The sequence below is a fragment of the Antechinus flavipes genome, chromosome 5, assembly GCF_016432865.1.
Source record: "Antechinus flavipes isolate AdamAnt ecotype Samford, QLD, Australia chromosome 5, AdamAnt_v2, whole genome shotgun sequence".
NCBI lineage: Eukaryota > Metazoa > Chordata > Mammalia > Dasyuromorphia > Dasyuridae > Antechinus > Antechinus flavipes.
In genome coordinates, this window is record NC_067402.1 from 270236320 (window position 1) to 270263814 (window position 27495).

The 27495-nt window shown below is 36.0% G+C and overlaps 1 protein-coding gene across 1 annotated transcript in view; it reads left to right on the plus strand.

Annotated features, from left to right (window-relative positions):
* CFAP54 (cilia and flagella associated protein 54) overlaps positions 1-27495 on the plus strand; it is a 340765-nt gene that overhangs the window by 182405 nt on the left and 130865 nt on the right. Inside the window, exons 44-48 of the mRNA XM_052001234.1 lie at positions 1745-1811; positions 12226-12408; positions 15537-15623; positions 19296-19418; positions 24800-24856. Coding sequence (XP_051857194.1) covers positions 1745-1811; positions 12226-12408; positions 15537-15623; positions 19296-19418; positions 24800-24856 — 517 coding nt within the window. The remainder of the gene's footprint in view (positions 1-1744; positions 1812-12225; positions 12409-15536; positions 15624-19295; positions 19419-24799; positions 24857-27495) is intronic.

A 27495-nucleotide genomic window follows, 5' to 3' on the forward strand; every position in this document is an offset into this window, starting at 1 on the left:
ATAAAAAGCTTAAAAAATAAAACAAAAAATCTAGTTCTAACAGCATGCATTCATAGGCCATGTTTCTCTCTACATTACCACCTACTGTCTACACCTCAGCCTTCTGCAAAGTGGGTTATTCACACACCAGTCTATTAATACCTTTCTCTTCAAGGTCTTCAGTGGCATTCTATTTCCTAACTCTTGATTTTTTCCCCTGCTTCTCATCTTGCTTCGTCTTAGAGCAGCTGACCATCCCCTTCTCTTGAATACTCTCTTTCCATTTGGCTTCAGAATTATCTCACTCTCTTGGTTATACTTCCCTAAGTTGTCTCTTCCATCTCTGTAAGTACTCAATAAATGCTATTCTTTCCATTTTTCCACTCCTCTTCCCTTCCTAACATTTCTTCTTCCCTAGTTCCTCATCCTTTTCCTTAATTATTAGGGTGAATTTTTCCACTGTTACATCTTTGGCCATCCTTTCCCATCTCTCTGTATTCAATGCCTGGGAAATAATTTTCACTCCCATGGCTTTTATTCTTCTTTGCAGATGGCTCCCAAATCATCAGTGCTCTGAAGGGTCATTTTTCATCCCCTAGTAGGCTTTTCTGTGGGAGAGTCCAAAATGGAGCTTTCCCCCTAAATGTGTTCTTCTTTTTCTCATCCTTACTTCTGCAGTATCTCTGTCTGTCTGTCTCTGTCTCTGTTTCTCCCCTGTGTTTCTGTTTGTCTGTCTGTCTGTCTCTGTCTTTCTCTCCCTCCCCACTGTGTGTTTCTGTCTATGTCTGTGTGTCTCTCTCTGTCTCCCCTCCCATCCCTTCCCCTTCTGTCTCTTTCCCTCCCTTTCCCGCCTCAGACTAATCCTGTTTCTCAATTCTCACTATTACTACTTGGGTGCAGAAACTCATTACTGCCTGTCTTGACTATCCTACTTTCATCCTGTTCCTCCCCTTCTCCATCCCCTTCTAATCTTTCCTGCATTCCACTGGCAGAAAAATATTCTTATGTATAAATGTTATATATACATCGCATTACTCCTCTGCTCAAAATTCTTCACTGGCTCCCTTTTGCCCCCTAAGTAGAATTAAAAGTTCAGTCAGACATGACAGAAAATGACTGAACACCAAAAGCCACCCCTTCCAGGATTATTATGAGGATTTAATGAGATGTTATTTGTAAAATAAAAAAAAGGACTTAGTGTAATATCTGGCACATAGCAGGCGCTTAATAAATGCTCTTTTCTTTCATCTCCCCAGTATCAAAATAGGTAAGGAAAGAAAACTCCATCAAAGAAGAGCAAATAATCCTACTTTGGAAGTTTTTTGGGAATAAACAGAGTGTGGTAATTTATTCTTCAATAAGATCAGTTTTATCTGTCAGAGACTTGGTGAAATACTCGGTATATTTGACAAATCTATTAATATTTGTTGTTATTGAATGGGTTCAGATATGACCAGCCTTTCATGACCCAATTTTGGGATCAATTTCATGGCAGAAATTTTGGAATGATTTACCATTTCCTTCTCCAACTCATTTTACATGAGGAAACAAATGAGGCAAACAAGGTGAAATGATTTGCCCAGAGTCATCCTGCTTAGGGTATGAGACTGGATTTGAACTCAGGAAAATGAATCTACCTGATCTCAGATCAAGCACTCTTACCTACCACGCCATTTATATGTTTTCTGTAATTAGACAGCCTTTTCAATATTTTTGAAAAATTGTTTGTCAATCAAATAATTTCTCTGTATTGCATTTTTTTCAGATACATTTTGATATCAAACGTGAATGAGAGGACAGAATGCTGCATTTTTGCTTCCTTTTTTTTTAAGGTAATTATGATTTTGCATAATAACATGACTAATTAATTGCTTAACACATCCAGTTGCCTCCAATTTATGGGTAAAAGGAGGGAGGAAGCTGGCAATTAGAAGGACAGTTGTCCCTTCCATATAGTGGGGTTAGGTCTTTGATGCCTTGTGATCTGGAAAATACATGCAAAAAATTTTGGCCCTCCTCCTTCATACCAGAGAAAAAGTCTGAATTTTCCTTTTTTTCTTTTATGGGGCGTTTACAGTACCTTATTTTAAATTTTGGATTAAGTACTTGGGCGTAGGGGACTTCCGGTTAAGATGGCGGAGAGGAGGCTCACAGTTGCATAAGCTCCGCGCTTTCTCTCACTATCCACTTCATTACAAGCCTCTGAATCAATGCTTGACTGAAAAAAACCCACAAATAGTTACCAAGAGAAGCCATCCTTGAGATCCGCCAAGAAAGGTCTGTCTTTACTGGAGGGCTGGGGTGATTTTAGATCGGGCGCAGGCGGCGGGCAGCGGCAGTGAGAGCACGGGAGCAGACTGGAGAGGGGGTGGGGAGTGATCGCAGCCGTCTCTGCGGGGAGAGCTTCGCTACAGGTTTGGATACTTTCCTCCGGCAGCAAGTCAGCAGCCCAGCAGAGAAGCTAAAAACACCGGGGCTGAAGAACACAACCGCAAACAGCTGGAGTCTCTCAGGACCTGGCCGCCCCCCCCTTCCCCCCCCTCAGTGACTCAGCACGCTTTGGGATCTCAGAGCGCAGGCGCAGCACAGTCCTGCTAGTGCCTCACTGCTGCCCCCTGCAGTCTGTAGAGGAAGCTCGATAACACACCCAGCCCCCCCCCCCCCCAAAGAAAGACTCCAGTTTTTTCTGTTTTTCTTTGGTAGTTTGTCTCTGATTATTAGACAGAATGAGCAAGAAGCTGAAGAGGACTTTAACCCTTGACAGCTTCTATACAGATAGAGAGCAGACTCTAAATCCTGAGGAGACTAAAAACAGGCAGTCCCCAGGTGAATCCCCAAAGGAGGAGATCGTCTGTTCCTCAGCACAGATGAACCTCATAGAAGTGATTAAAAAGGCTCTCACAAGGGAGCTAGAAGAAAAATGGGAAAAGCAGAGTGAGGCTTGGCAAAAGGAGAGAGAAGCTTGGGAAAAGGAGAGGGAGGCTTGGCAAAAGAGCCTGGAGAAAGTTAAAGAGAGAGTGGATAAAGAAGTAAAATCCTTGAAAAATAGGATTAGTGAACTGGAAACAGAAAACAGCTCTCTAAAAAACAAAATTGGCGAAATGGAAAAAAATTCCACAGAACAAAAGAACTCAATTGGACAATTAGAGAAAGATTTTAAAAAAGTGAGTGAAGAGAATACTTCACTGAAAATCAGAATTGAACAATTGGAATTGAATGACTCGAGGAGACAAGAAGAATCAGTCAAGCAAATCCAAAAAAATCAAACAATGGAGAAAAATGTGAAATACCTTCTGGGGAAGACAACAGACCTGGAAAACAGATCCAGGAGAGACAATCTGAGAATCATTGGACTCCCAGAAAAACATGATGAAAAAAAGAGCCTGGACACCGTCTTCCAGGAAATTATCAAAGAGAACTGCCCAGAAGTCATAGGAACAGAGGAAAAAATAAACATTGAAAGGATTCATCGATCACCCACTGAAAGGGATCCTAAAATCAAAACACCAAGGAATATAGTGGCCAAATGCCAGAACCCTCAGATGAAAGAAAAAATATTGCAAGCGGCTAGAAAAACCCAATTCAAGTATCAAGGAGCCACAATAAGGATCACCCAGGATCTGGCAGCATCCACATTAAAAGATCGAAGGGCCTGGAATATGATATTCCGAAAGGCTAAGGAACTTGGTATGCAACCAAAAATAACTTACCCAGCGAGAATGAGCATCTTTTTCCAGGGAAGAAGATGGACATTCAACGAAGTAAGCGAATTTCATCTATTTCTGATGAAAAAACCAGAACTTAACAAAAAGTTTGATCTACAAATATAGAACTCAAGAGAAATCTAAAAAGGTAAAGATTAATCTTGGGAACTATATTTTGACTATATAGATGTATAAAGAATACATGTATACCTTGTTCTAGAAATTGATGTGGAAAGGACATTGTACCAGAAAAAGGGTAAAGTGGGGGTAGTACATCTCATGAAGAGGCGAAGGAAACCTATTATATCTGAGAGAAAGAATGGAGGGGGATGAATATAGTGGGTATCTTACTGCCTTCAGAATTGGCTGTAAGTGAAAAATCTTAAGACATATTCAATCTATGGTGAAACTTCTCCCATCTCATTGAAAAGTGAGAAGGGAAAAGTGGAAAGGGAAGGAATAAGCTAAGTGGAAGGGAATACGGGAACTGGGAGGGAAAGGGGTAAGATAGGGGGAGGAACTCTAAGGCGGGGGGAGGGACACTAAAAAGGGAGGGCTGTGAGAAGCAAGGGGTGCTCACAAGCTTAATACTTGGAAGGGGGGAAAGGGGAAAGAAGGGAGGAAAGCATAAACCGGGGTTAACAAGATGGCAAGTAACACAGAATTGGTCATTCTAACCATAAACGTGAACGGGGTAAACTCCCCCATAAAGAGGAAGCGGTTAGCAGAATGGATTAAAAGCCAGAATCCTACAATATGTTGTTTACAGGAAACACACCTGAAGCGGGGAGATACATACAGGTTAAAGGTAAAAGGTTGGAGCAAAATCTACTATGCTTCAGGTGAAGTCAAAAAAGCAGGGGTAGCCATCCTGATCTCAGATCAAGCTAAAGCAAAAATTGACCTAATTAAAAGAGATAAGGAAGGGCACTATATCTTGCTAAAGGGTAGCATGGATAATGAAGCACTATCTATATTAAACATATATGCACCAAGTGGGGTAGCATCTAAATTCTTAAAAGAGAAACTAAGAGAGCTGCAAGAAGAAATAGACAGTAAAACTATAATAGTGGGAGATCTTAACCTTGCACTCTCAGAATTAGATAAATCAAACCAAAAAATAAATAAGAAAGAAGTCAAAGAGGTAAATAGAATACTAGAAAAGTTAGATATGATAGATCTCTGGAGAAAATGTAATGGAGACAGAAAGGAATACACTTTCTTTTCAGCAGTTCATGGAACCTATACAAAAATTGACCATATATTAGGACATAAAAACCTCAAACTCAAATGTAGTAAGGCAGAAATAGTAAATGCATCCTTTTCAGACCACGATGCAATGAAAATTACATTCAACAAAAAAGCAGGGGGAAGTAGACCAAAAAATAATTGGAAACTAAATAATCTCATACTAAAGAATGATTGGGTGAAACAGCAAATCATAGACATAATTAATAACTTCACCCAAGAAAACGATAATAATGAGACATCATACCAAAATGTATGGGATGCAGCCAAAGCGGTAATAAGGGGAAATTTCATATCTCTAGAGGCCTATTTGTATAAAATAGAGAAAGAGAAGGTCAATGAATTGGGTTTGCAATTAAAAATGCTAGAAAAGGAACAAATTAAAAACCCCCAGTCAAACACTAAACTTGAAATTCTAAAAGTAAAAGGTGAGATCAATAAAATTGAAAGTAAAAAAACTATTGAATTGATTAATAAAACTAAGAGTTGGTTCTATGAAAAAACCAACAAAATAGACAAACCCTTAGTAAATCTGATTAAAAAAAGGAAAGAGGAAAATCAAATTGTTAGTCTTAAAAATGAAAAGGGAGAACTCACCACTAACGAAGAGGAAATTAGAGCAATAATTAGGAGTTACTTTGCCCAACTTTATGCCAATAAATTCGACAACTCAAATGAAATAGAAAAATACCTCCAAAAATACAGTTTGCCCAAACTAACAGAGGAAGAAGTAAATATCCTAAACAGTCCCATCTCAGAAAAAGAAATAGAACAAACTATCAATCAACTCCCTAAGAAAAAATCCCCAGGACCAGATGGATTTACATGTGAATTCTACCAAACATTTAAAGAACAATTAACTCCAATGTTATATAAACTATTTGAAAAAATAGGGATTGAAGGAGTCCTACCAAACTCCTTTTATGACACAGATATGGTACTGATACCTAAACCAGGTAGGCTGAAAACAGAGAAAGAAAATTATAGACCAATCTCCCTAATGAATATTGATGCTAAAATCTTAAATAAAATATTAGCAAAAAGATTACAGAAAATTGTCACCAGGATAATACACTATGACCAAGTAGGATTTATACCAGGAATGCAGGGCTGGTTCAATATTAGGAAAACTATTAGCATAATTGACTATATCAATAACCAAACAAACAAAAACCACATGATCATCTCAATAGATGCAGAAAAAGCATTTGATAAAATCCAACATCCATTCCTAATAAAAACACTTGAGAGCATAGGAATAAATGGACTTTTCCTTAAAATAGTCAGGAGCATATATTTAAAACCATCAGTAAGCATCATATGCAATGGGGAAAAACTGGAACCTTTCCCAGTAAGATCTGGAGTGAAGCAAGGTTGTCCACTATCACCATTATTATTTAATATCGTATTAGAAACACTAGCCTCGGCAATAAGAGTCGAGAAAGATATAAAAGGAATTAGAGTAGGCAATGAGGAAACCAAACTATCACTCTTTGCAGATGATATGATGGTATACCTAGAGAACCCCAGAGATTCTACCAAAAAGCTATTGGAAATAATTCATAATTTTAGCAAAGTAGCTGGCTACAAAATAAATCCCCATAAATCCTCAGCATTTTTATACATCACCAACAAAACCCAACAGCAAGAGATACAAAGAGAAATTCCATTCAGAATAACTGTTGATACCATAAAATATTTGGGAATCTATCTACCAAAGGAAAGTCAGGAATTATATGAGCAAAATTATAAAAAAGTCTCCACACAAATAAAGTCAGACTTAAATAATTGGAAAAATATTAAGTGCTCTTGGATCGGCCGAGCGAACATAATAAAGATGACAATACTCCCTAAACTAATCTATTTATTTAGTGCTATACCAATCAGACTTCCAAGAAAATATTTTATTGATCTAGAAAAAATAACAACAAAATTCATATGGAACAATAAAAAGTCGAGAATCTCAAGGGAATTAATGAAAAAAAAAATCAAATGAAGATGGCCTAGCTGTACCTGATCTAAAATTATATTATAAAGCAGCAGTCACCAAAACCATTTGGTATTGGCTAAGAAATAGATTAGTGGATCAGTGGAAAAGGCTAGGCTCACAAGACAGAATAGTCAATTATAGCAATCTAGTGTTTGACAAACCCAAAGCCCCTAACTTCTGGGAAAAGAATTCATTATTTGATAAAAACTGCTGGGATAATTGGAAATTAGTATGGCAGAAATTAGGCATGGACCCACACTTAACACCATATACCAAGATAAGATCAAAATGGGTCTATGACCTAGGCATAAAGAACGAGACTATAAATAAATTAGAGGAACATAGAATAGTTTATCTCTCAGACTTGTGGAGGAGAAAGAAATTTGTGACCAAAGATGAACTAGAGACCATTACTGATCACAGAATAGAAAATTTCGATTACATCAAATTAAAAAGCTTTTGTACAAATAAAACTAATGCAAACAAGATTAGAAGGGAAGCAACAAACTGGGAAAACATTTTCACAGTTAAAGGTTCTGATAAAGGCCTCATTTCCAAAATATATAGAGAACTGACTCAAATTTATAAGAAATCAAGCCATTCTCCAATTGATAAATGGTCAAAGGATATGAACAGACAATTTTCAGAGGATGAAATTGAAACTATTACCACTCATATGAAAGAGTGTTCCAAATCATTATTGATCAGAGAAATGCAAATTAAGACAACTCTGAGATACCACTACACACCTGTCAGATTGGCTAAGATGACAGGAAAAAATAATGATGAATGTTGGAGGGGATGCGGGAAAACTGGGACACTAATGCATTGTTGGTGGAGTTGTGAACGAATCCAACCATTCTGGAGAGCAATCTGGAATTGTGCCCAAAAAATTATCAAATTGTGCATACCCTTTGATCCAGCAGTGTTTCTATTGGGCTTATATCCCAAAGAAATACTAAAGAAGGGAAAGGGACCTGTATGTGCCAAAATGTTTGTAGCAGCCCTGTTTGTAGTGGCTAGAAACTGGAAAATGAATGGATGCCCATCAATTGGAGAATGGCTGGGTAAATTGTGGTATATGAATGTTATGGAATATTATTGTTCTGTAAGAAATGACCAGCAGGATGAATACAGAGAGGACTGGCGAGACTTACATGAACTGATGCTAAGTGAAATGAGCAGAACCAGGAGATCATTATACACTTCGACAACGATATTGTATGAGGACATATTTTGATGGAAGTGGATTTCTCTGACAAAGAGACCTGAGTTTCAATTGATAAATGACGGACAAAAGCAGCTACACCCAAAGAAAGAACACTGGGAAACGAATGTAAACTATCTGCATTTTTGTTTTTCTTCCCGGATTATTTATACCTTCTGAATCCAATTCTCCCTACGCAACAAGAGAACTGTTCGGTTCTGCAAACATATATTGTATCTAGGATATACTGCAACATATCCAACATATAAAGGGCTGCTTGCCATCTAGGGGAGGGGGTGGAGGGAGGGAGGGGGAAAAAAATCGGAACAGAAACGAGTGTCAATATAATGTAATTATTAAATAAAAAATTAAAAAAAAAAAGAAAATATGTATATACATTTTGTATGTATATATGTATATATGTAAATGCACATGTATGTGCACACATGTGTTATATTGAAGATTATATACTGTGTATATGTTATATTATATGTGTGTGTATGCAGGTATATGTGTATTATAAATATGTGTGTTTATTTGTGTGTGTGTGTACATATATGTATATGTATGTGCAATACTACCTTCCCCCAAAAAAATGATTCCATAGATTATTCCTCACATTTGGAAAAAGCTTAAATAAAAACAATTAAATGCTGGAAAAAAAAAAAAAAACAAAACAAAACAAAAAAAAAAAGTACTTGGGCGTAGGTTCTACATCATCCACTGCCCTTCACATGTAGTCTGTGGGTTCTGCAAAACTTCCCCCAAATTTCTCATTTAATTTCTTATGCTGACCCACAATATATTGAAACCACTATATGGAAGAATAACTGATGTGAGTCTGTATTTATTCTGCTGATGGATCCTTCTGCTCAGAATTTCCATCAGTATGAAAAAACACTTTTGTCTATTGAAATATTTGTGTCTGATCATTTTTAAGTTTATAATAAAAAAGAAAAAAAAATTAAAAAGAATAGGGAAATTTTTTTTCCTATTTTCTCTTGAGAAACCAGAACTAAGGTTAAAGTGATAATCCCCCTCAAAGGCATAAAATAATAGGAAACAGGTTGTCATTTTAAATTACTGTACATTAAGTTGGGAAGTAGGATTTGAAAGAATAGGTTAAAATCCTCTGACAATCGAGGGGAGGAAAGGCTGTTGCAAAATTTTCAGATTTTGGGAAATCTATATAAGGGTATAAGGAAAATGGGGTTCTCTGCCAATTAGGGGAGTGGACTTTGTTCAGGGAGCCCCGGGAACTGTATACAGGTTGTACCATTGGTTGGAGCTGCTTGATAGACTCAGTGTTAGAAGAGACTTTGGAAGAGTTGGGCATCCATGTAGTTTTCTGACAGCTCCCTTTTCCATTTTTCTGGTCCTGATAAGAATTATTTCAAAATGTCATTCTTGACTGCACCCTAACGTTGTAGCCATGGGACTAAGTCATCTTCATCTCCAAATAAACCTCCTCAGTAACAACGAAGAAACCAGTTGAATCTTCCATGTGTGGAATCCTTTGCTCCTCTTAAGTTTTTGATTTCTTGATTTTGCTGATAAAAAGGCTTTTTATCTGAATTAGAAACAAAAATAGTTCGGTTTTTGTTTTTGTTTTGTTTTGTTTTTTCACCTAGAGATGTAGCCATGGGCAAACTACTAGCTGCTTAGTTTATTTTGAAGGATGGAGACCTATTTGCTTGATGTATCAGAAGTGGCTGATTCTATGAAGGCTTAAAAAGGCAGCTCTCAGGGGAAAGCATTTCGGAGCACAAGGCCAGATTGTTCAGCTTCTAGAGTATAAAATTCTCCTACAAATGCTTCAAAGGGGAAAGAGAAGGAGAGATAGAGGGTGTGTTGAGAATGGAAAAACTTGCCTGGACTCTTCCTTGCTTGAGCTGCTCTTCTCATGCTTTTTTTTCTTTTACCTTCCTTCTTTTTCAAGCACAGAGAGTTTGATCTTGGATATGAAATTACTTCTTTTAGACAAATAACAAAATTGGATATCTTACTTTAAATCAAATGTGAATATAAAGTTATTGGTATTCCTAGTAGATAAAATAGTGAACTTGGAATCAGGAAGACATCTTTCCAAATTCAAATATGGCCTTAGATACTTACTAGCTCCATGACCTTGAACAAGCTACTTAACCCTGTAAAATCATCTATAAAATAAGCCAAAAAAAAAGAATGACAAAAACATCCCAATATCTTTGCCAGGAAAATCTCAACCGTCTCAAAAACAGCAAAAATAAATCTATTAATAAAAATTAATTTAATAATTCATACATAATGATATATGATAAAATAATAAAAATGAGAATTGCTAACTAAAATCATGATGATTGGGTCATTAAAAAAACATGTTCAAGAGCAATTAGATGGCACAATGGATAGCACACTGATGCTAAAGTCAGGAGGACCCAAGTTCAAATTTGACCTCAGATACTTAATACTTACTAGCTGTGTGTCTAGGCAAGTCACTTAAGCCAACTGCCTCTCTAAAAATAAAATAAAATTAATTAAAAAAAACACAAGTTCATGAAATAAAATCTTTAAGTAGCAATTTGACACCAAATAGGACACAAGCTTATCGTTTTCTGATTGGTCATTAAAATATATTTTGACTTCTCTTCTGAAGCACCTGTTAAAAGAATTGTATTTCATACAATTCAGCAGAAAGAATATACATGCATTAATATACACATAACATATATACACATACATATCTATTATATATATTGTTTCCATTTGTATCCAACTCTTTGTGACCCCATTTAGGGTTTTCTTGGCAAAGATACTCTAATGGTTTGCCATTTCCTTCTCCAGCTCATTTTATAGATGAGAAAAGTGACTTGCCCAGATTTATACAACTGATAAATTATCTGAGGCCAGATTTGAACTCAGAAAGTTGAGTCTTCCTGATTTTAGGACCAACACACTATGCACTGTACCAGCTAGCTGCTCATATACACACATATTTATATATATATATGTGTATATGTAAATATGTATGATAATACATATATGCATATACATCTATATATACATTGCATATATACATATATATTTACTAGACCTATACTTTGATAATAATAGTATTAATAATTACAGCTAAAATTCGTATAACACCCTAAGGCTTAGGGAAGATTCCTCCAGAGGCTTACATAGTTATTTAATTTGATTCTCATGATCATCCTGCAAAGGAGATGCTGTTGTCCCCATTTTATAGATGAATAAACAGATTGAGAGATAATGAAATGATTGGCCCACACTTATATAGTTGTTAAGGGCCTGAGACTACATTTGAACTTTGCTGTTCTTTACTTAAGCCCAAACAACACAGCCTTGACTTTTTTTTTCTCTTGCTGAGGCAATTGGGATTAAGTGACTTGTCCAGGGTCACATAATTAGGACGTGTTAAATATCTGAGGTCACATTTGAACTCAGGTCCTCCTGACTTCAGGGCCAGCACTCTATCCACTGTGCCATTTAGCTGCCCCAGCCCTGACTTTTAAAAAACAAACTTTAAAAAATATCCTGGAGTCCCCAAAATGTGTGAAATCTTTATCAGAGATTTTCACTGTAGTGGAGGCCTCCTTTCTGCCCCATGAGAAAGGGGGTGTTGATCACAATGCTTTTTCAAGACCTAAGTGTCTTTTTGCCCATGTAAATGATGGCATGGCACCAATTATTCCTTAGAACTCCAGGACTACATGACCCTTACTGAGAGTGCAGGCTCTCATCAGAAAACCATCTTACAAGAAAGAAAGAAAAGAAAGAAGGAAGGAAGGAAGAAGGGAAGGAGAGAAGGAAGGAAAGAAGGAAGGAACAGAAGGAAGGAAAGGAAGGAAGGAAAGGAAGGAAAAAAGGAAAAGAAGGAAGGAAGGAAGGAAGGAAAGAAGAAAAGAAAGAAAGAAGGAAGAAAGAAAGGGAACGAAGAGGGAAAAAGGGAGTAAAGGAAGGAAGGAAGGAAGGAAGGAGGAAAGAGAGAAGGAGAGAAAGAAAACAAAGAAAAAAAAGAAATGTGTCTCACATTATTTTTACTCTGGTTTTACTGATACAAATTCATAGCTGTTTCATTTTTCTTTTTTTCTTTCCAGGGTCTGCTTAAAACCTCTCTAATATATCCCAAGTATGACCATGAGTATGCCCAGTATGAAATTAGCCAGCTCACTCCGGGCCTGGATCTTTTTTGCGACCATCACAGAGTAAATGTGAACATGGTCCTCAGCAGTCTAATTTATCTCAGTTATGAGCTCCATTCTGTTAACCAGAACCTTATCGTAAGTGTAAGATTTTACGACGATGATATGTTATAGCAAGTTGGCTTCTTCTCATTTATCCATCTCTCCTATAACCTTATTGAAATTCCCTTTGATTAGTTTCATTCATGAGGCCTTTGAGGACTCTGAAATGGGAATCCCATGTGGGCTTTTACGTTAGTTTATATTTAAGGTTATTAATATCTTTTCATGAGGTTACCTCCTATATTCCTACTGAATACAAAGTAAGTCAGTGTCAGCTTGGTTTTATCAGGTTTTCCTAACTCCTAATGTGAGTCCTTCAGTGATTAAGGCAGCATCAGATCGGGTGCCCACAAAACCCTTTTTATTCCTTCCCATCACTGGACCATTCAGCCTTACGAGGACTTGGTGGGGGGGCTGAGCGTGGAGTTTCATCATTTGCATCACTTGGCTGTTCCACCACCCAAGGGGCACCCAAGTGGGATAGAGATTGCTGACTGTGAAACATAATGAGAACATTTATTCGTGTTCCAGAGAGGCCTATGGCAAAGTCACAGCTCATCTGGTTTTGGGTGGATGGGGAGGGAAAGAGATTAAAGCTTCCAAATAATTGGTGTTTCAAGTATTTCTTTTTTTTTCCCCAAGTATTTCTAAGTTTCAGATTAAAGATCCAGGTATTTGGTTCTCTCAAGGTATGTTATGCATCTCAAACTGCAGTTGAGAGTGGGCAACCCAGAGGGGCTTTCTTATTCTGCAGAATTAGCTCATGTTGGTCCAATTTCCTCCTTTACTGCATCCCATAATGAACCTATAGTAGCCTATTAATAATCCTTGCTGTCCAGCTCACTCATTGTTTTCAGCTTTTCTTTATTTCATCTTTCCTCTTCTTTTTTATTGCTCTAACTTTCATGTCCACTTTCTCCTAGATCTTCACTTTGACTACTCTCTTGCCTTCTAGTGGGTTCAAATCCCACCTTAAGCACTTAATAGCTCTCTGATCCTGGGCAAATCACTTCATTCCAGTCTATCTCAGTTTCCTCATCTGTAAAAGTGAGAACAATAAGAGATCCTGCCAGGATGGTTGGGAGGATCAAATCAAAAGAAAACTATTTGTAAAGAGTTCTGCAAACTTTAAAGGTCTTTAACTGTTAACTATTATTGCTGATTCTACAGTGGGTTCCCTGGTGACTTTTGACTCAGGCCCCTTTTCAATTTTCAATCCTGGGTACTAGTGATATAATGACAGTTACAAACCTTGGGAGAAGTTAATAGTAACACATTGAATGGCTAAGTCATTTCTGATATAAAAATAGAAAAATAACAGAAATTTTCTTGTTTGCTGCACTGGGAGCTTTTAGCAGAAAGTAATTTTTCTCTTCTTCATCATCGTCATCCTCATTATTATTAACAACAATTTTATTTTTTGCTCCACTATTTGTATCCATCTAGATTTCTTTGCTTATTTCCAGACATGCATCTTCCTTGGTTGCATTTTTTTTAAACTAAACTCCTTTTGGTTATCAGGGCATATTCATTTTGAAGACATTTTATTCATTTCAAAAGAAAAGCTGATGGTTTTCTCAGAGAAGTTGAGAAGCCTGCCTCAAAATGGGTCTTGCGGGAAAAAAAGGACATTTTTATTTCTTCCTGATGGTTACCATGGAGAAGTGGAGCCATTGTCCACAATTGTTTCAAGATTTGAATTACTTTAGACTCCAGCTAAATTCCTGATCATCTAAAGGGAGTTTTTAGTTTCTTTAAAAATGAAAAAAAAAAAAAAAAAGCAGTTGCTGTCAGCAGCAGAGAGTTGGCTATTGGCAAAGATCCATGAAGCCAAATCATGGGATCACAGATTTAAAAGAATCCCTTTTAGCTTTCATGCCCACTTTCTCCTAGCTCTTCACTTTTGACTACTCCCCTGCCTTCTAGTGGGTTCAAATCCCACCTTAAGCACTTAATAGCTCTCTGATCCTGGGCAAATCATTTCATTCCATTCTACCTCAGTTTCTTCACCTGTAAAAATGGGGACAATAAAGAGACCCTACCTCACAGGACTGTTGATTTAATTTATCCCCTTCAGCTCATAAATGAGGGCAATGATACTCAGATATTCTAGGTAGCTTGCTCAGGATTACACAGGTAATAAGAGACACAGAATTTGAACCCAAATCCAGTTTTCTTTCTACTGTTCCTTACTGTCTTGCTGTGACTTTTTTTTTTTGTGGGAGATAATCTGGATTAAGTGATTTAGCTAGCAGCAAACTGTGAGTAAGTGTCAGAGGCTGCATTTCAATTCAAATCTGCCTGACTTCAGGGTCTCTATGTGGTTGCCCCCATGACAAATTTTTTAAGTGTCCTGAGGAAGAAGAAATAAAAAAAGCTACATGATTTTCTTACTGGGTTAAGCAGCCCCAGAACTAACAGGCAGGGAAAGATCAGAGATGGATCTAATGTGCACATTTCATACTTTGGGTAAGACACAGGCTGTGGAACCAGTGCCCAAAGGAGGCTGACATTCAGACATCACACCTTCCCTTGGAGATGTGATTTTGAGGCAGAATCAAAGAAAAAAGATGCTGGTATCTTAACATTTGACTCTGGCAGGACCAGCCTCAAATTTCTTCCCTGTGTTCCTCAGAGCTCAAAGGTCGGGACCTTGTTGTTCAGATGCCAAACTTGATACTTCAAGACCTTTAAGAATTTAAATTCTCATTTTCATTTATCTCATTTTCTGTGCCCTTTAAATCAGAGGTAATATTGAAATGGATGGTAAAGTTTAAATAATGACTTAATTTTATTTAGAAAAAGCAAATCTCTTTGCTTTTTCTTTTCCCTTCCTCAGAGACGAAGGCCCTGAATTATGTTGTATTTTAGCCATCTAAAAGGAAACCTATTTTGTTTAGTGTGGGCTCTTTGGAATGACTGCCATACCTTCCTACAGTCTTGATAAGGTTCCCCAGTATGTGCTAAACCATTTCAGAAATGACAGACATTATAATTATCAAAGAGAGAAGACAGATTTCTATTATTTCAATTTTAATTGAAATTAAATTTCAATATTAACTGAATTATTATTTCAATATTAATATTTTCCTTAAATGAAAAATTAGATCTCAGATATCTGTGAATTGTCTATCTGAAATATATTTTTTCCCTCGTTTACATAGATTCTACCGCTCCTTTCATTATACCAATATTTTGTCTCAGAAGTTTGCCAAGATGTATGTAAATGCATGGATATAAAGCTTCTTAAGGTAACAGATATTGGCTTTTAGGACATTTAAGTAGATTACATGTTATTTATTTTTCAGTGATAAATTTATTGGTCATGGTAGCTTGTGGTCTTAAATCAATTTAATTTTAACACTCCAAATTAATCCAACTATATGGTGGAGCAATCTGGAATTGTGTCTAAAGAATTCTAAAACTATGCCGTTTGACCGCAAAATACCATTAATAGGTTTATTTTTCAAGGTGTCAAGTTAAAACGAAAAGAACATATATGATCTGAAATATTTATAACAGTTCTCTTTATTGTGGCAAAGAACTTAAATTGAGGAGATGCTCATCAGTTAGGAAATGACTAAGCACGTTGTGATATATGATCATGATGGAATACTATTGTGCTATAAGAAATGATGAGCTGTTGGATTTTAGAAAAATATGAAAAGATTTGCGTGTAAAAATACGGAAATGAGCAGAATCAAGAGATCATTGTGTACAGTAATGGTGAAATTGTTTGAAAAAAAATAAGCTATTCTAAGTATTACAAATATTCAAATCAACTATAAAGAAAGTTGCTATTCAGCTCTAGAGGCACAACTGATAAATAGAAGTATGCACAGTGTTTTATATATTTATATATGTTGTCTACTAGAGGCCGTTTCTAGTGTAGGGTAGAGAGAGAAAAAGGGAGGGAAAGAGCGTGGAACTTAAAATGTAACAACAAAAGCACAAAAATTTTTAATACTCCTTGGTATGTAATTTGAAAAGAACTAAAATTAAATTTCAAATTATTTCAACTATTATATAGGAAAATATAACTAGGCACATTTATATAGCTCCCTAGGTTTTATGAATCTCTTTACATAATAACAGGAATAGAGTGCCGATCCTGAAATCAGAAAGACCTAAATTCAAATGTGGTCTCAGATACTTATTAAGCAGTATGACCCTAGGCAAGTTCCTTAATCTTGTTTGCCTCACTTTCCTCATCTGAAAAATTTCTGTAGGAGGAAATGGCAAACCTCTTGACTCTCTTTGCCAAGAAAACCCCTAATGAGGTCCCAAAGTCAACTGAAAACTACTAAACAACAATAATAAAAACAACATGATAATAGCATTTTTACATAGGACTTTATGGTACCATTGAAATTTGTGGGGAAGCTTTAATAATGACTTAGTTTTGTTTAGAAAAAGCAAATCTCTGGACTTCCTAAGTCTAAATTCTCTGCAAAGCCCTTTACAAATATTCTATTTTATCTTCATATCAAACTGGGAAGGTAGGTGCTGTTATTGTCCCCATTTTACAGATGAGCAAAGCGAGGTAAACAAAAGTTAAATGAGTAGCCAAAAATCACACAGCTAGGAAATGGATGAGCCTGGATTTGAATCCAAATCTGGATTTCTGATTCTAGATGTTTATGCCATTTAAATGCATCATACATCATTTCATTGAATCCCTACAACAACTTCGTTAAGTAAGTTTTGTTATCATAACAGATATTAACTTTTAACATTTTAACAAATGATAAAACAGGCTAAAAAAGTTATATGATTCACTCTGAGTCACAGAGAGAATAAATATTTTGAGATATCGATCCATATTTTCTCAGTTCAAATTCCAGTAATTAGTCCTCAATGCTATATTGTCAACTGAAAAGAACTAGATAATATCATGTTTTATGTATCTATGTAATTCAAATAAAGCAAGGAATCAAGGCACCATGTTTGAATAGTTTAGTCCTGGACACACACACACATACACATATATTTCATTTTAAGTCATTTTATTTTCATAACATATGCATAGATAATTTTCAACATTCACCCTTGCAAAACTTTGTGTTCCAGATTTTTTTCTCCCTTTTTTCCTCCCTTCCCCCCAGCCCCTTCTCTAGATGGCAAGAAATCCAATATATTAAACATGTGCAATTCTTTTAAACATATTTCCACCATTATCATCCTGCACAAGAAAAGTCAGATCAGATCAAAAAAGGAAAAAAAAAAGAGAAAGAAAAGAAAATGTAAACAACAACAACAAAAATCCCCCACAGTCCTCTCTCTGAATGCAGATGGCTTTCTCTATCACAAGACCATTGGATATGGTCTGAATCATCTTATTTTTGAAAAGAGCCATGTCCATCAGAATTGATCATTGTATAATCTTATTGTTGCCGTGTACAATGTTCTCTTGGTTCTGCTCATTTCACTTATCATCAGTTCATATAAGTCTCTCCAGGCCTTTCTGAAATCATCCTGCTGATTGTTTCTTATAGAACAATAATATTCCATAACATTCATATACCATAACTTATTCAGCCTGTCCCCAACTGATGGGCATCCACTCAGTTTTCAGTTTCTTGCCACTACAAAAAGGGTGCTACAAACATTTTTGCACATGTGGGTCCTTTTCCCCTTTTTATGATATCTCTGGAATACAGGCCCAGTAGAGACACTGATGGATCAAAGAGTATGCACACAGTTTGATAGCCCTTTGGACATAGTTCCAAATTGCTCTCTGGAATGGTTGAATCAGTTCTCTGGAATGGTTGAATCAGTTCACAACTCTACCAACAATGTATTAGTACTGAACATGTATTTTCTTGATTTTAGTAAGTTTAGAATTTTCTACAATAATCAAATTTTTAGATGATTCTTTTTTAAAAATTATTTTTATTTATTTCATTGAGTATTTCCAAATACATTAAAATTTTTTAATACTAAATTTTAAGTTTTGAATTCCAAATTCTCTTTCTCTTTCACCCTGTAAGAAGGTCAACCGTACGATACAGATCATACTTGTGAAATCATGCCAAACTCATTTCCATATTAGTCTTGCCACAAAAGAAAACATGCACTCAAAAAAGCTCCAAGAAACAAAGTTAAAAACAATATGCTTCAGTATGCACTGGGAGTTCATGGGTTCTCTGACTGGAGGTGGAAAGCTTTGTTCATCATGGATCCTTTGGAATTGTCTTGATCAAAGTAGCTAAGTTTTCTATACTTGATCATTTGTCTTCTTCTGGATTAACTTTCTCCTCCTCGTCCTCAGTCATTTATCATGCAAGTACTCTATGAAATACCCCCTTGCTTGAGTTCTTAGGTTACAAAAAAGTATCAATTGCAGTTTTGAGTATTGACAAGCCTAGTTGAGTAGAAGCCAGAATAGGAAGAGAGAAGTACCCCATTGATATTATGGAAAGTAAACCTTTCTGGATTACACATATGTATTGACAGTAATGATGATAAGACCTCCTTTGCATGATTTTCCTCAATATGCATCATTTGGTCCTCCCAGAAATCCATGGTGAACAGAAGACTTACATTATTATCTTTTTTGGGTCAGACATAGGAACTGAAACCTGGAGATTTTAAGTGAGTTGTCATATTTTATGTCATTAATAAGTGGCAGAATTAGAATTCAAATTCTGATCTTTTGATTCCAACTCTAGTTACTTTTTCAGGACATCAAATTTTGTCTATTGGTCATTGATTAGCCTTTCTGTCTCACTGTATTCTTCTCCCATTTGTCCTTTTCTTTGTCTTGTTCCACAGATATAATATATATTTTATTTTATCTGAGATTACCAATGTTAATCAGCGTAATCCTGAGTTCAGAGATATTTGACCCCATTTCTTCTCATTATTGTAGCTTAATGTGAGCAGTTCCAAAGTCTCATTTTTTTCTTTTCTTTTGTTTAAAGATCGATGTCCTTATTGACTTAGGATTCTTTTCTGAAGCTTATAATGAAATATATAATTTTTGTCCTGGAAAAAGCAGCTTTTATACCACCTTTACAGGTTCCAAAAGTTTGGGGAAAGCTAAGGTAAGTCTGCAAGGTTAACTAAAGTCATATTTTTACCTTTAAGGGTTTTCTTACTAAAATCTGAGGAAAGTCATCAAGTTGTTCTTGCTAATCTAAAGGGATAGGAGACCTTTTACAAGGTGGGGATTAGGGGAACAACACTGACAGCCACTTATATTAGCAGGAGATCATCCTGCCCAGGATGGTGACATGATTTGACCCACAGTGACCTTATAGATGCTCAAAAATTAGAGCAAGCTCCTATATAATGGCAGCCCAGTCAATGGAAATTGGTTATGTCATTGTGACTTGACTTCATTAAGACATCTGTAGCCTCTGGATGACTGCTACAAAACCAAAGATTTAGAAAAATGGGGTGGGAAAAGCAGTTGAAGGCTATGCATGGGACGCTGAAAGTCATCAATAATCCAGTTTTCACCAGTTTGATTCATTTGAAGAAAATGATTCATGGCTTATTCTATCCTCCTGCACACTCCCTAGGCCATATTTCTGTGCTTATTCTGATTGTTTAAATAATTACCAATTATTCTACAGGTTCCTACTGGTGTAAGCCTCGTTGAAATATGGTATATAGCCTGGATTTTATATGGTGACACTAACAGAGCATAAATTCTGATAGGTCCCACGTGGCAAGAAAGCCCTGATAATAGATGAGATCAGTCATTTGCTCTGGGGAACAACCTAGATACCAACAGAGGCGCACATCACCATTGGATTGGTTCTTAGATTATGACTTCTTTAGCCATTGTAACTCAAGAAAATCCAAGAAAAGTGGCTGTCATCAGTCTTCTCAATCTACTTTTCCCTTGCAAGGTGCTGATAGTAGTGTTATTGAGGGGGCTAAGAATCACATTTGTAGGTGCTTTAAGTGTGAGGTCTTTGTCCAGGGATAAACAGAGTTGGGGGAGAGACTAGATCTATATTTGCCCATAGTTGTAGGGAACTTCCAGGTGAGGAAATGCTGCCAATGCAGGTTAGCAATTGGCTGCAAGTTAATTTGAGAGAGATGCTGTGTTACCTGACCTGGTCAAGGTAACAATATGTGTCAAGGTGCAGGATTAATCTAGGTTCAGAATTTGCATTCAATAGGCACAGATTTAAATTGATGAAATATAGAAATTTATTACTGCTCAGATTTAAACCAGATATAAGAAAAGAGGAAACTTATAGCATAAAAGTAATGCACAATTAACAAAGTGATTGAAACAGACAACATACAACATACATCATCACCACTACAAGGAAGCACCAACATCTGAATTTCTTAAGCTGGGAGAACCCAGGACACAGCTAGTCAGATCTCAAGAGGGAGGCTGTTATGCAAGTAGCACCAAACTTCCTGAATTCTCAAAGTCCCTTTCCACTAAGGGGTTTTTATAGGCTGAGAAGAAAGAAGTCACTGCACTAAATGTTCTCATTTGATATGTGACCCTTGAGACAGAGCAGCCCCCCTTAAGTACAGGGATGTTCTATCACAATAGGCCCATCAAAGAGTACTTTTGTTTATTCCTTTAGAAGGATATGTTTACTCTAGGAAATGGTCAGGTTACTAGAGTTAACATACATCTGCCATAAATGATGTTCATTAATTAAGGTGACAGGAGGATGGCCAGTCCCCCTAACTCTTTGGACAATAAGTATATGATGCTTATCAGTGTGATTCATCTTCTTAGTTCTAAGTATGTTTGGCAACTCCCATGTAGTATAGGGGCAATGGGATTATGACAGTGGATGGACCTTGGGCCCATATGTCAGGATGTGTCTAGTGGGGAATGTAGACAGTATAAACAAAAGAATCCTCCTTCCCCTCCTAAAGAATCATCCTTTATAATAGAGTAAAAAAAAGAGACAAAAATCATTTAACAAAAACAAATCCCCCCCAAAAGTAATGGATATATAGCAAAAAAAGTCCAAAATCATGTGTGGTATTCCACATTCATAATTTCCCACCTACTCAAAGAAACAAGGGAGATCTGTTCTCATAACTCTTCTTTGGGATTAAGCTTAGCCGTTCTAATTTCATAACATTCACTTTTCATTATTTTGTGGTGGTGGTTATTTACATTTATATGATTGTGGCCACTGTGTATATTGTTTTCCTGATTCTTATTTCTCTCTGCATCAGTTCATAACAGTCTTCCCATGCTTCTCAGAATATTCATAGTAGCACAATTGTTATCACAATTTAGAGGAAATGCTTAAAGTAAAAGGAAATTAAATTTCAGTGGCTTTGTTAATCTGCAGTTATTTTTATTACAACAATGATGAGAGGTTTCATTTTTAATAAATACCCAATTTTGGGTAATGTTAGGAATCCTCTTTTAAAGAATGTGACCCTAATAAAAAATTAATCTCTTCTAATTTCTTGCTTTGATTAATACTATTAAAGAGTAAGATCTGTGTGTTCTCTTTTCATCCCTAATTTCTTCATTTTCTGTAAAGAAAGCATTTCCTTCCACTTTTTCCAATTTAATTCAAAATTTCTGTCCATTCAGAGATAATTTTACCTACCTTTCCTTATTCTGTGCTAAGGAATTGAATTGAGTGCTTAAAGTAACCCCAGAAAGAATGGTTTTTGTATCTAGGTCTAAATTAAATCAAAGTAGTGCTCAAAGAAAATTAATGTATCCTGCCTCTTTGCATTTTCTTTTGCTTTGTTTTTCACAATAATTGGGACTCTTGACTGCTTTTCCCATAAGTTTTATTTCATTGCTTAATGCTTTGGAAAAGAATGTAGTCTGCTAGAGGGTGGGGTGGGTATCACAGTAAAACATGAAAATATGGGTGGGATCAAAGCACATTTATAGGTCAATGGAAATGGTTAGGTATCGAGTTGTGATAGTAAGAGGTCAGAAACTGATGTCTGAAGATGTAGGTTCACATCCCTGCACTGCCACTCAGTATATCTGTGACCTGGGCTCTTCTTTGAGACTCAATTTCCTCATTTGCAAAATGGGGCTAATAAAACTTAAAATATGATCTCATTGGATTGAGATATCAAACCATAAAATCTTAAATAGATATTAGCTGTTATTATTTACAAGGCTTTTCTATCAGTTTATATTGGAATATGTTTATTATTTGATGCATATATGTTTAATATTGATATTATTGCATTATCTATGGTACCCTTTAACAAGATGTAGTTTCCTCCTTTATCTCTTTTTATTACATCTATTTTTTGCTTTTGCGTGGTCTGTCTTGATTATTGAAATGCTTTTTTAAAAAAAATTCTCCAAACCTTATTTGATCCTTGTATTATTGCTGTACTGAAATCATTCTTCCAGAGAGAAATAATTCTTCATTCCTGATGGTTGAATCTAAAGTTTTCTCTCTGTCTTTGCTTATTTTTTGTGCTGTGGCTTAGCACACATTTATGTGATCTCCTTGATGCTGTAAAGTCTTGGTTTTTCTTCATGTTCCTCTGAGTCTTCACTTTGCTTCCTCCATGACAAAAGACATGTCCTCTATTATTTATTCAGTCTTTAGTCTTGCTTCATATCTGATCATTCACCGAGCTCCCCACTCTCAGAGATCAAAAACTCTATTTCATACCTGAAGATGATGTATTGACTCACCATCAAAAATAGTAAACAAGTAGAATTTTTAAGATTTGCAAAGCACTTTATAAACATTATCTCCTCAGGTCTTAGTAACAACTCTGGGAGGTAGGTGCTATTATTATTTCTATTTTAAAGAAGAGGAAACTGAGATAGAGGTTAAATGACTTGGTCACAAGATTACACAACTGAGTTCTAAAATATGATTTCAAGTCAGATCTTTGTGACTGTAAGTGTAGAGCTTTATCCATTGGGTCATTTAGCAGCCTTCAGGGCTTTTTTCCCCTTTGCTTTATTCTTAGTACTTTTTATTGATTCATTCACTGTCTCTCCATTTATCTCTTGTATGATCTTTTTCTATATGTCTCAGTTGGTATTTGAGGCCCAGTTTTTTAAATATGATATGAAATCAAGCTAAGTGGCCCAAATGAAGATCAAACCCCTTACCACAAGCATTTTTAGCACCATATTTTAACTAATTTTTGGTTTCAATTGTTTGAGTTATTTCTGACTCTTCATGACCCATTTTTAAAGACCAATTAGACTAACTTAAAATATCTGAATAAATGATTACAAAATCCTTCTTTCTCTGTTTTCTCTCTCTTCATTTATCCAGACCCAGGTCCCTCACTGTGTACAAAGCATGCCTACTTCAAGCCCAGTAGACTGGGTACAAAACCTCTCGTCTTCCTTGTAAATCCTTCTTTGAGTGGTTCTCAAAGTTAACTACTCTCCTGGGCTTTCTTTCTTGTCCCAGGATCCCACCTGTCCCAAAATCACTGTTCCCCTGTCCTTTCTCTTCAAAGGACACTTTGAAATAAATTCCCCTGTTCAATCATTTTATCCTCTGTACTATCATTCCAGTCCTGTCTTCTTGCGATCATTCTGCTTGGTTTCTCAGCAGTTCTGTATTCCTCTTTTTCCCTCCTTCTTTTTCTCTTTCTCCTCCTCTCTTCTTCATCTCCTCTTCCTCTTATTCCTCCTCTTCCTCCTCCTCCTTCCTCTGATTCATCAACAGTGATAACAATAACAATAACATTTATACAAGGTATTGGGACAATGTGTCATACAGAGATTCTCATTTAATCTCACAATGACTTTGTGAATTGGATTGTCCAATCAGAATTATCCCTGTTTTGCTGTTTAGCAAACTGAGACTCAGACAGGTTAAGTAAAAAATAAAGTGTGGAGTAGTAGAAAGAGTAAGATATGGCAGCTGAGAAGGTTAATAATTTTTTTCTACTAACCAATTTTTTCTACTAACATATACTTTCTTGATCTAGTAATTTGTTGTTATATATTTTGAATCCCTAATGTTCTGCTGGACACATTTTGTTTTGCTTTATTTTGTTTTGTATTTCTTTTCTGTTTTCCTTTTTTTCTTACTCTGATTTTTCAAATAAAAGAAGGAAAAACAATCCAAAAAAAATTTTCGGTAGCTCTAATGATGTGGATTTTATGGCCCCAATGACTTTAACTCATCCAAGATCACATAAGCAATTCTCATCAGAGGTGAAATGCAATCCCAAAGGCCTCTTTCCCCTCTGCTTTCCTGACTCTTGGCCAATACTGTAGAAGGCTTCTCCTTGGATTAATTTATGCTTGAAGAAGGAAGGTCTTTATCCACCTTCCTGAGAGGGATGAATACTTTTTACTCACAGTTATGCTATTGATTGTACAAAGTTTGTAAGAAACACCTGGATCAGCTGGGACCATCTTTTAAAAAGATACTATAGAACATATTGCCATAGTAGCACAATTAAATTCACTCTGCCAACCTTAAAAAAGAACTCATACTAATTCTAATTTTGTGTTTGCTAGCCAGTCCCACAGCCATTTGAAACAGGAAAAAATTATATGTCCAAAGGAAATATACAGGTAAGTAAAATATCTTTTTGTATATCATTATTTTAAAAACTCATCATTTTTACATTTAAAAAATATATTTAATTAAATATTTCCTCATTAAATTAAAACATATAACATTCATTGTTTAAAATTGTTAAAAAAATTTTTTTTCCTCCATCCTGCTCCTTCTCCACCCTTTGAGAAGGTAAGCAATATAGTATCACTTATCATCATTGATATTGGCCAGCATCAGGTTTGAGGTTGAGTTACCTTTTCTGACTTACCTGTGCTTTCTCTCAGAACTTCAAGACAATATCAGACAGGAGTGCCAAGAATATAAGTCAGGGGGTTGGTTGACATTTACTAAGAGCCTAATATGTGCTAGGTAGTGTGCTAAATTCTGGCAATACAAAAATAAGCAAAAGACAAAGATCTTACAGTCTCATGGAGGAAATAATAGGCAAATACATTTAAACAAGCAATATAGAGAATAAATAGGCCAATTTCTTTTTGATTATATCTGCAACACTGAGTACATAATGCATGATTAATAAATGCTTGACCACCTGACTTAACTTGACACACACGTTATAGATATATATGTGTACATAAATGTACATTTTATTATACCTGCAGATATTTGTCATCAAAATTCATATTTCACATTAGATATTCAGCAGATATCCTCAATGATTCTAATGCTAGAGTTTTACATTAGAAATTCCCTGCCTTTCTTCTCTTAACCTTCATTCTAGTTCTGAGAAGATTGCCTTCCTCAGGGTTGTTTGGGAGTTGTTATTTTTTTTTTTTTTGTCTTTTAATCAAACCTTATGATAAGAGAATTCTTGAACTTCCATGAAATTTCTCTCAGAGAGCAGAAAGTTGTTTCTTGGGTCCCATTCCATCCATTTAGTAATTCTTAATGCTGGCGAAAAGAATCAAATCAACTCGGAGAAAATGCCTTTGTGCCATCCTCAGTCCCTCCATCAACACGAATAAAGATGAATAAGCTCTATCTATATTCAGTAATAGCAATTTCAGTATGTCATGGAAGGACCATACTTAGCAAAGATGAGTTGTTCACATGTCTAGGAAGACATTCAGCCACAATGGAACTGTTTTATGAATATGGATAGACTGGAAGTCATAGAGAATAGCATGGACATGCTGTTTTGCTATGGAAAATGCCCCCAAATAATGCGGCTATCTTTTTATATTATTTCTGGGTTCTATTCCCTTGAAAAAAGTTCTTTACTTTTCTTAAAGAGTTTTGAGAAGACTTTCTTTTCAAATTCATTTATGAGTCATTTCCATGTCATATAACTTGTGCTAGGAATGCACTTTTCTCTGAATAAAAGTAGCTTCATGAATCTCCTCCTTTATTGCTCACTTTCATTCCAAAGACTTCATTTTCAGATGCCTCATTTTTTTCCCCCTTGCATTAGAATGTGAAATGGATCTTGAGTTCCCTGCAAGGAGCCTGTACTGAAAGGGCTGGTATTAGGAAGATGTAATCACACATTTGTATTTCATTCAAGGTCCTAAGACCTCAGAAAGCTGAAGAGTATTTGTTTCCTTTCAGAAAGAAATGTCAGGTCATCTTTTCCATTTCTTTCCGCTTTCTCCTGTAGGAATAATTTTATGTATAAAAGAAATGTCACTCAGCTCCTTTTCTTTTAATATAAAATGAGAATGGCAAAGTAATGAACTCGTTAGTTAACTAATTAAAATACTATTTTGGGGGCTGCTTAATATCTTTTAGATCGCTCTTTTTTTGCATTGAGGGAAAATAACATTAAAGAATATTACTCAGTAATCTTCTGTTGATCCTTAAGTGTTTGTATATAATTATCATTGCTGATTGCATCAAAGTTATAAAAAAGTACTGTCTTTACTGAAACTTGTCCAAATTTAGTAGTGAGTTATCAATATCATAGATATGAATGCTGAACCAACCAACTTGGGAATCTCTTTGGGATCTCTCTACTGATGATGGGAAGAAGATAGAAGATGAGTCCTAGGGAGTTTTGATTTTTGAACTTTCACTTTACCTTACCCCAATCTAGCTGAATGACTCTGAATGCCTATTTTCCTGGGCAGTGAGTCCAGTAGTACCATTTTTTTCTAGCAATAATAAGGCCAATAAGAATTGCCTGCTTTCAGTCAGAAGAGTAGAGATAGAAGCTAAAAGGAAGCAGAATTAATTTAGTATTAGCTGGCATGTGCCCTCCTTATGAGGTATTAGAGGAGAATTGGTTGACCACCTGTTGAAGACATCATAGAAGTCTTCTTTATCTGGGGGATTCTTTGGGGAAGGTGTGGGGAGATATGGGAAGTGCCTGTGAATTATTAAGAAAAAAATGAAAAAAAATTTAATCTTTATTTTCACTGATTTCTAAGGGAAATTTAACATTTTCTTATGCATGTGGACAATAAAGATGATTCTGAGAAGAGGTCCATAGGCTTTGACAGCCTCCACCAAAATCTGGTGCAATGATCCCAAAAGGGGTCAGAACCCCTGTATTAAGGAAGTGACTTCGATGCCCCTGAAGGCCAGTCCTAGCAGCTTCTATGAATTGCCCCATGTGGGCAGAGAGAAGTTCAATGGGCTTGTCCATTCCTAGTCCTAAATCAACTCCGAATTCAACAGCTCCATTCATTTGGATTCA